Source organism: Mustela nigripes, chromosome 13, assembly GCF_022355385.1.
Source record: "Mustela nigripes isolate SB6536 chromosome 13, MUSNIG.SB6536, whole genome shotgun sequence".
Taxonomy (NCBI): Eukaryota; Metazoa; Chordata; class Mammalia; order Carnivora; family Mustelidae; genus Mustela; species Mustela nigripes.
Window position 1 is genome coordinate 22,134,599 of NC_081569.1, and position 10,256 is coordinate 22,144,854.

At 37.9% G+C, this 10,256-nt stretch overlaps 1 protein-coding gene across 1 annotated transcript; it reads left to right on the plus strand.

Annotated features, from left to right (window-relative positions):
- Nucleotides 1–236: 236 nt before the first annotated feature.
- MKRN3 (makorin ring finger protein 3) lies at nt 237–1,766 on the plus strand. Its single transcript, XM_059372060.1, has one exon. It carries the CDS (start codon nt 237–239, stop codon nt 1,764–1,766), a length of 1,530 nt encoding a protein of 509 aa, XP_059228043.1.
- The last annotated feature ends 8,490 nt before the right edge of the window (nt 1,767–10,256 follow it).

Below are 10,256 nucleotides of genomic sequence, written 5' to 3' on the forward strand. Positions count from 1 at the left end.
TACAGACCGTACAGAATGGATAGAGGACTGACGTTGCCCTCACAGGAAGTGTCCGCCGCGCCTGCCCAGAGAGGAAGTAGGAACCCATAGTCACAGGAAGAGAGCCGGGGAGAGGAAAAGAGATGCACACTTCCTAGACAAGAGACCCCGGTGCCGGCTCCGGCTCTCTGGGCCTCAAGCCTAAAGGAAGAGACACCGGAGAAGTTCCGGTACCCTTTGGGGGAGAAGAAGCTGCCATGGAAGAGCCTGCAGCTCCCTCTGAAGCCTCTGAGGCACCTGGGGCATCTGCGGGTGCCGAGGCAGCAGGGGAGGGTGCCTCTGGGCCTTCCCTCCGCACGCGCCCGGTCTTCCGGCAATTTTCAGCTGCAGGTCCGGCCCCCCTCCGCACGTCACGTCTGAGGCCTGCCCAGGCTGCAGGGGGAGGGGCTGGGCTCAGTCTCCTGCGGGGCCGGAGTGGTGGCAGCTGGACGAAGCAAGTCACCTGCAGGTATTATCTGCATGGGCTTTGCAAGGAGGGGGAGAACTGTCGTTACTCTCATGACCTCTCGGGCCGGCAGGTGGCCCGGGAGGGCCCTGGTCCTGCAGACCCAGGGCCTAGCACGGCTGCGCAAGCTGAGACCCTGCCTCAGGAAGTGGCGGAAGCCCCTCCCGCTGCATCCTCTTGCTCCTTGCCTGTGATTGGCTTGGCTGCTGAAGGGGGTTCCTTTGAAGCTGGGAGAGACAATGCAGGCCTTGAAGCTGCTGGAGGAGCAGGTGCGGAAGGCTGGGAGAATGCCATTGAGTTTGTTCCTGGGCAACCCTACCGGGGCCGCATGTTCCCTATTGTTCCCAGCGCTCCTCCACAGAGCTCAGTGACTGAGAGGGAACAGATTGCAGTGGGCAGGGGGCCGCCGCTTTGCCGGGATGCTGCAATGGGGCAGTGCTTTCGTGGGGAGAGCTGCATGTATCTCCATGGAGAGATATGCGATATGTGTGGGCGTCAGGTCTTGCACCCTCTGGATCCTGTGCAGAGGGAAGGCCATATAAAGGCTTGCATTGAAGCACACGAGGAGGATATGGAACTCTCGTTTGCAGTGCAGCGAAGTATGGACAAAGTGTGTGGCATCTGCATGGAGGTTGTCTATGAGAAAGCCAACCCCAGTGATTGCCGCTTTGGCATCCTCTCCAACTGCAACCACACCTACTGTCTTAAGTGTATCCGCAGGTGGAGGACTGACAAACAGTTTGGCAACAGGATCGTCAAGTCCTGTCCACAGTGCAGGGTCACCTCCAACTTTGTCATTCCCAGTGAGTTCTGGGTGGAGGAGGAGGAAGAGAAGCAGAAACTTATTCAGCAGTACAAGGAGGCAATGAGCAACAAGACTTGCAGGTATTTTGCTGAAAGCAGGGGTTTCTGCCCATTTGGAGAGAACTGTTTTTACAAGCACGCAGACCCTGAGGGCCCGGAAGAGGATCCTCAGAGGCAGGGTGCTGGGGAATCCGGTGCTCACTGCAGTCAACTTTTGGAGCCTACTCAGGTGGGAGAGGGTGAGATGCCCTTTAAAAGCGGTAAAAAAGAGCTTGTCATGCTTCGGCTGGCCGATCTGTTGTTTAAGTGTTTTCTTTCACTGGCAGATGATGAGCTTTCTCTCTCAGAGGACCAGTGGGACTTGCTTCATTATGAGCTGGAAAATTTTTTTCAGTTTGAATCTGTGGCATTATGCTGTGGCATGTGGTCTGGTGTGCTAAGGCTCTGCCATCCGCTGTTGCTTGTTTTCTGTTTGTAGTTACATCTGTCATTCACAGAGGCTATAGAAGCCATTTTTATAAAGCATCCATCTCTGTTTTCTTGTCCATCCCCATTTCAAGGTTATGGTGCTTTACTGTGGTGAACTGTAACAAAAAGTCCTTAAAGTTATTGTTTGATGCAATGAATATTACTGTAGTTTATGGTTTATTTTGTCATCTCTGTTTTCAACAGGATTGACTCAGTTCTAGTCTAGTGTTTACAGAATTTCCACACTCATTTTGAAGTCCCTCAAGAATAAATGTGACAGGGTGAAGGGAGAAGTCTTAACTGAACAAGGAGCTTTTTTGCTACTACAGCCTTAAGAAATGGACCCTCGCAGGGCCTTTGTGGTACAACTGCTCATCTTTGTTGTTTACATGTCTGTTCCTTCCCTCATTCCCCTTCAAGTGCACTCTTGAACATGTGGTTACTTTGTGGTTTTGTGTTTTACTTGACCAGAACCAGGTGTGTATGTTTACATGTTTTTATCCTGTGAAGCTTGATGTGAAATTATTTATATTTGGAAGTATATATTTAATAATTATGTATATGGATATAAATGTGTATAAAAGCTCTATCATTGAAAATATATATAAAAGATACACCATCATATAATATAGTATCTGGAAGAGCTGGAAGCTATGGTGAAAAGCTAATAGGATTTGCTGTTGTGTTGAGTGTGAGGTGTGTAAATAATCATTCTGTCCTTTTTGCAGGCTCAGTGGTTAGCATCTAATGAAAACAGATATTCAAGTGGCTGTGGTCAGTTGTGGCAGACACAGATAAAGGATTTACAAATTAAGACATTGGTAATTCCTATGGTGGCATTAGTAGCTCACTGTGCTATGATACATACAGAAATGTGTGTTCTCATGCTGTTTAGCACAGTATCATTATTCCTTAAAACAGCACAATCAGTCCTGAACTCAGATAAACAGTTCCTTGTATTCAATATTTTGTATTATCTCTAGAAATTAAAAAAGGGGGCTTTTGACAAAAGTTTTCAATATGTAAGTGACAAGATTGTAAAAGATAGTAGAATAACAAAAGTATTGAAACCAGTTGTAATATAAGAATGGAAAGATTAAAAAAGTGAAATATATAAAGGGACAAAAACTAAATACAGTAGTGATCATAAGAATAGTATAGGAAACCAGTTGTAATATAAGAATGGAAAGATTAAAAAAGTGAAATATATAAAGGGATGAAAACTTTAATACAGTAGTGATCATATGAATATTATATGTGCTGCTGAAGTGAGCACGTGATCATAAGAATATTATAACACATTACACTATTAGGTTAAATGGATTTGGCTTAAAAACTAACACTCCAAGATTATCAGACTTGATTAAAATTAAAATTAAATTGTAAGCTGTTTAAAATACACAGCTACAACATAAGAATTCAGAAACATTAAAAGTAATAGGATGAAAAAATTAAGTAGCAGTCCTGTGACTTCTGCAATAGATGAAGTTGATATTAAGGATAAACACATTGCTGGAGATAAAGTTAGTATATAAACATTAAATTATAATTTACCTGGAAGATAGAACTTTTCCAATTTTGTATTCATTTAATAACACAGGATCAGATATACAAATAAACAATTGATAAGAAAAATACAAAATTTAGGTGTATAGTTTTCATGCATTTTTTCATTAACAGAACAAGCAAATGAAGTAAATTGAACAGTACAGTTCTCACAGTTTATGTAATGTAAAATGTGTAATGTTCTGTGTGGATTAACTGCAAAAAGTTCTTCTTTTGGCTAAGAGATGAAAATACACCAGGTGCTTGAGTTCCAGGAGATCCAGACTTCCTGAATATTCAGCAAAGACAGGGTACATTTACAGAGTTTGTGCCATGTACTAACACTCTCCAAAGCACAAATTTAATTCTCAGACCAAACTTAAGAAGTACTTGCCATAATTTTTCTCATAATTCTAATGAGGTAAATAAGGTAGAGAGGTTACATTACTTTCCCATATGGCTATGACCCATAGGTTTAAATTAGTGGAACCACAAATGGAACTCAGTGGTATATTTGCAGAACACAGGCACCATGCTTCCTCTTCCCTCACCTACATGCCCAGGATCACCCGGACCAGCTGAATATTGCTAATGGTAACCTGTGTGCAGTCTTTAAGTATGGATGGTTCAGCCACACGGGACAGACAAATTAGCTCCTAAGAGAATTCGGGGGCTATGGGGCTTTGTCTTTTGTCTTACAGACTTAGAATTTCTCAGTCCCTTACTCGTAATATGCCTCACCCTCCCAAATTTTACACTGCCTCTCCCTTCTTATAGGATTCCCGATTTTATTGCTAAGTATTTCAGTGCATTTCACTGGCATCTTTGCCATATTTCTTCCAAATTGATTCCTCCTATCCAAAGAATTCACCAGTCAAGAGGCTGTAAATGCCTCACAGTTACTTTCATGCAGGATGAGTGATTCCAAACAAAATTCAAACATGCTGGTTACCCTTGAGGCCAGGCATGCAGGGGAAAGAGGGCTCAGATGATCAAACAACCAAAGAAAAGGACCAGATGGGTCTCTCTCAAAGACTGTACTGACACCAAAGTCTCATGAGCTTTGAATAGTGGCTAAGCTGCTATTAAGGAGGGGTTTTTAAGCTGAGCTTGAAAAGCTTTGAAAACTTTGTCCTAATCTACACTACCTAATGTTCTGAAATAGCATGTTTTTATCCAAATAGCATCTTGTAACAATCATAATAAATAGAACAAAAATTGGCAGAAGATATAGTGGTTTTGGTGACAATGAATAGAATTAGAATCCTGACTCTGCTTCTTAACAGCCGTGAAGTCTGGAACAAGTTACTTAAATTTTCTATACCTCAGTTTTTTTTTTTTCTAATATGAGAAGTGGGTACAGTACCATATATTTTGCAGGGTTGTTATGATGATCAGATGTAATCTGGACAAGGAACTTGAAACATAGATGGTATTTTTATAGTAGCATGTGTAAAAGTAGTATTTATGCGTGTTTGTGACCTCAGAAGAGCTTGAGCAAGAATTAATACTCCACGGAGTTTTTCTCTTTGGGAATCTTTGGAACTTGTGTTAAAGTAACATTATTGCTTTATGACTTTTTGTAGCATGGGGGCACATTACCTTTATAGTCATAATTTCAAAAGGATTGAGTAATTTTTCAACAAAAGTCATTCAGTTAAAACTAAAAATGTGCTATTCTTGAAATACAGTAAGCAACAACAAAAATATGTATTATTTGTGATTTATGTCTACATGAGGAAAATAAATAAAATAATGTTTAAAAAATGGGATTTTCTGTTCCCTCATCAGCTTATTCAGAAGTCAAATAAAGGGTTGTCACTGTCATCAGGTCTGGGAAAAGTGTTCCAAGGGCCTGCTCATGAAGACAGCAGGGCCACTCCTGTTCCAGTCAGAAACAAAGGAGCCCTTGCCACACAAAAGTTTGCTTTGTGAATGATTCAGAGTGTGTGATGGACCCCCACTAGGATACTTATGAATGTGCTAACATTTTATCTAGTAAGGAGTGGTTATCTAGTATTAATTCTTCTCTAACACATGGGAATCACTTTGACTCATATGCCATTGAATCCATTTACTGAATTTCAAGAACTTAAAACATTTCCAGTCCATAGTTGGCATCCATATGCTTTTTTATTTTGCACTTTTGTAAACATCTTGGGGGTGTGTTTTTTCACAGTAGATGCTGAACCTCTCACCCTCAGTGTAAGATAGAGTTTGGGTGGGGATGGTTAAAGAGAGTCTTGGAAAATAACCCAGCATTCATATATTTTATATATGAATTTTAAAAAAATGCATGTAAGGATTTTTGCCATAAAAATATATAGTATATTATATTTTCCAGTGTTGTATGGACACTAACAAAAAAATAACTCTCAGGGGTGCCTGGGTGGTTGAGCATCTGCCTCCTCAGGTCATGATTCCAGGGGCCTGGAATTGAGCCCCACATCAGGTTCCTTGCTTGGCAGAGAACTTCCTTATCCCTCTGCCAACTTCTGTGAGCGCGCGCTCTCTCTCTCTCTGTCTCTCTGAAAAAAATATAAATAAAAAATTTTAAAAAACATAACTATCAGATCATAATGAAACTGTCAATTACATGAGAAATCAGTCTGGCAATATTCTCTGATGTCAATACAAGAAAATTAGCCACTCCACGTGAAGCTTCTTTTATACATTTCTTTTAAAATAATTAGATGAAAGAATGAATTCAAATTATATAGCAGGACATAAGAAGATAATAAAAAGTTATACTCTAATTTGTAGGATGGTGCTGAATCTCTGCTTAGAATAAAACTAATTTCTAAATACCAATATACATTGTCTAGAAAGACAAATCACAAATAGGTATTCAAATCTGTAAATTTTAAAGAAATTGCAACATAGAGGTAAGAGAAAGAATTAAGAATGACATTAGGAGAGGAAAGGAAAAATGACAAGGGGGAAATCAGAGGAGGAGACAAACCATGAGAGACTATGGACACTGAGAAACAAACAGGGTTTTAGAGGGGAGGGAGATGGGGGGACAGGTTGGCTGGGTGGTAGGCATTAAAGAGGGCACATACTTCATGGAGCACTGGGTATTAAATGTTAAAAATGAATCTTGGAACACTATATCAAAAACTAATGACATACTGTATGGTGACTAACATAACAATAAAAAAAGATAATAAAATATATTCAATAAAATAGAAAAAATTATTAAAGCAAAAATTAGTGGATCAGAAAATAGAAATATAAAAATCAAAACTACCCTGATGATGACCAATGTTAAGTACCTTTTCATATGTCTCTTAGTCATCTGTTTGTCTTGTTAGAAAAATGTCTGTTCATATCTTCTTCCCATTTTTAATTTTTAAATTTTTAAGTTTTTAATGTATTCATTTTTAGGTATTGCATTTTGTAAGTTTTACAAGTTATTCATATATTTTATATACTCATCCTTTAGCATATATGTCATTTGCAGATATCTCCCATTCTGTAGGTTGCCTTTTGGTTTTATTAATTGCTTTCTTCACTGTACAGACACTATTTATTTATTTATTTGACACAGAGAGAGAGCACAAGCAGGGGCAGGGCAGGCAGAGGGAGAGAGAGAAGCACACTCCCCAGTGATCAGCGAATCTGATGCAGGACTTGATCCCAGGACCCTGGGATCGTGACCTGAGCTGAACCAACTGAGCCACCCAGGAAAGGCACCCAGTAAAGGCACCCAGAGGCTTTTTATTTTGATGAAGTTCCAATCATTTAATTTTGCTTTTGTTTCCCTTGCCTCAGGAGACATATCTAGTAAGAAGTTGCTACAGGTGGTGTCATAGAGTTACTGCCTGTGTTCTTATTTAGTATTTTTATGATTTCAGTTCTCCTATCTAGGTATTTAATCCATTTTGAATGTTTTTTTTGATGGTGTAAGAAAATGATCCAGTTTCATTCATTCTTCTGCATGTTGCTGTCTAGTTTTTCTAACACCAGTTGTTTAAGAAACTTTTTTCCGCTGGATACTCTGTCCTGCTTTGTCAAAGATTAATTGACCAAATAGTTGTAGGTTCATTTCTGGGTTTTCCATTCTGTTCTACTGATCTATGTGTCTCTTTTTTGTGTGTGTGCCAGCGCCATACTGTTCTGATCTCTTGTAATATAACTTGAAGTCTGGGATTGTGATACCTCCAGCTTTGCTTTTCGTTTTCAAGATTTCTTTGGCTTTTGGGGGCCCTTTGTGGTCCCACACAAATTTTAGGATAGTTTGTTCTAGCTCTGTGAAAAAAAGCTATTTGTGTTTTCATAAGGATTGCATTACACTTATAGATTGTATTGGGTAGTATATGTATACTTTTTTAAATGCACATAGAAAAGCATGTAACTAAGAAAGTAAATAAAGGAGATGAATGGAGACTAAAGTTTTACATATTAAAGCTGATTTGAGTTTTTTAAAATAATTTATAAAATAAACTGTTATCTAAATTAAGAAAATCTGAGGAAAAATAGAAACAAAAATCACTTATACAGTCACACACATACACAGTCAAACACACACATATACACTTATCCAATAGGAAGAATTCACCACAATCTGAGATTCTTGTAAAAATATATAAGAAAAAACATTACTCAATCAGATGCCAATTAATTGCAATACCTGAGAGAAATGATAATTTTCTAGGCAAATATAATTAAGCATCGACTACAAAATACATTAAAATGTAACCTGTCATTTAACATATAATTCATGAAATATTTCCTAGTATGCAGTTTAACCTAAAAAAAAATAGGAATTTCATAAAACCTTCAAAGAACAAATAACTTCAGTGCTATTTAACACAATTCAAAAATTATAAAAAGGAAAAAGTGCCCTTACATGGTTTTATTTTCTGTTTTAGTCTTCCAGATATATACATATATGTTTTTAACTGAGATATAATTGACATATAACATTGTGTAAGTGTAAAGTGTAAATTTAATTATTTGGTGTAACAATATATTGCAAAATGATTGCAATAAGTTTGGTTAACTTTCCTCCCCTCTCATGTGGTGAGAACTTTTAAAATCTACTTTTAGCCACTTTGAAGTATAAGATACACACTATCATTAACTGTAGTAACCATGCTGGGTTTTTTTTTCTTTTTTTTTAATGTTCCATGTATGAATGAGATCATATAGTTTTCTCTGTCTAATTTATTTTACATATCATAATTATCATAATGCCTCAGGGATAATCCACATTGTTTCAAATGGCAGATTTTACTTTTGTTTTATGGCAAAATAATACTCCACTTTATGATACAGTGATTATACCAAGTGTAACCAAGATAATATGCACACACACACACACACACACACGTGATCAACATTATGAAAAATGAAAAGGGCAAAAGATAAATATTAGTTAAAACAAGAATAAAATATTTCAGCATTTTTTATCCTTTTAATAAGTCAAAGAAAAGTAGTCATGTAATCCTCTCCACTAACCAGGCAAAAATAAATAGATTCCCTCTCTTTACTACCAGTTAACATTATAGTTGATCCTCAGAGAATACAGGGTTAGGGGTGCTGTACCTCCTCTCTGTGAAGTGATAAATCTACGTGATCCACATGTAACGTTTGACTCCCAAAACTCCTTGACTACTAAAAGCCTACTGTTGACCAGAAGCCTTACCAATAATAGAAACAGTTGATTAACACATATCTTGTGTGCTATATGTATTATATACCATATTCTTAGAGTAAAGTAACCTAGAGAATAAAAGATGTTACTAAGGAAATTATAAGGAAGGGAAAATATATTTACAATACTATACTGTGTGTGTGTGTGTTTTTTTAATCATCATATAAATGGACCTGCACCATTCAAACCTGTGTTGTTCACAGATCAGCTGTATTTTGATGATCAATGCAATTGCATATAAAACCAAAAAAAGAAGAGACAAAAACTTCAAATGAAAGTATAAGTTTATTTCTCTGAGCAGATAATACAATATTTTACGTTGAAAATCCAAAACTGTACAGAAAATTTCAAAAGATAAAAATCAGTAAGGTGCTTAAAAATACTGTTTCAGGGGCACCTGGGTGGCTCAGTGGGTTAAGGCCTCTGCCTTCGGCTCAGGTCATGATCCTAGGGTCCCGGAATGGAGTCCCACATCGGACTCTCTGCTCGGCAGGGAGACTGCTTCCCCCTCTCTCTCTGCCTGCCTCTCTGCCTACTTGTGATCTCTGTCTGTCAAATGAATAAATAAAATCTTTTAAAAAATAATAAGTTTCATGTATAAAACAATAAACATAAAGAAAGTGTAATAAAAACATATTTTTTAATGGAAACTAATTTTAAGTAGATAGGATTAAACTTAAATCTGAAAAAAAAACTTCAAAATAAAGAAAAGCTGATTAAACACATGAAGTATTCTGAAAGAGTACTTGCAGAAATACAAATGTATGCCATAAAATTTGATAGTGCACAGACATTACCACTGTGTTATTTAATTTAATTTATGGAGTTAACAAAATCCTAATAATGTACTGTTTTGGAATAAATTTTTGTGTCCCTTCAAATTCATATATTGAAGCCCTAATCTCCAGTGTGATGGTATTTGGAATTGGGGCCTTTCTGAGGTAATTTGATCATGAGGTTAGAACTCTGAAAAGTGACATTAGTGTCCTCATGAGAAGAGATGAGAGAGACAATCTGTCTCTGTCCACAATATGAGAGTATTGCTAGAAGATGGCCATCTTCAAACCAGAAAGAAGGTTCTCACCAAGAACCCAACCAACCATGTTGGACTTTCAGCCTCTAGAACTGTGAGCAATACATGTTTGTTGTTTAAGCCACCCAGTCTGATATTCCACTATAGTAGCCTGAAGTAAGACAGAAGTTGGTACCAAAAAAATGAGGTGATGCTGTAACAAACACCTAAAAATATGGAAGTGGTTTTGGAACTGGTAATAAGTAGAGACTGGAAGAGTTTTG

What these genes read in the sequence shown, in the direction of transcription:
- MKRN3 (XM_059372060.1), top strand. Translation starts at nt 237, where the DNA reads ATGGAAGAGCCTGCAGCTCCCTCTGAAGCCTCTGAGGCACCTGGGGCA.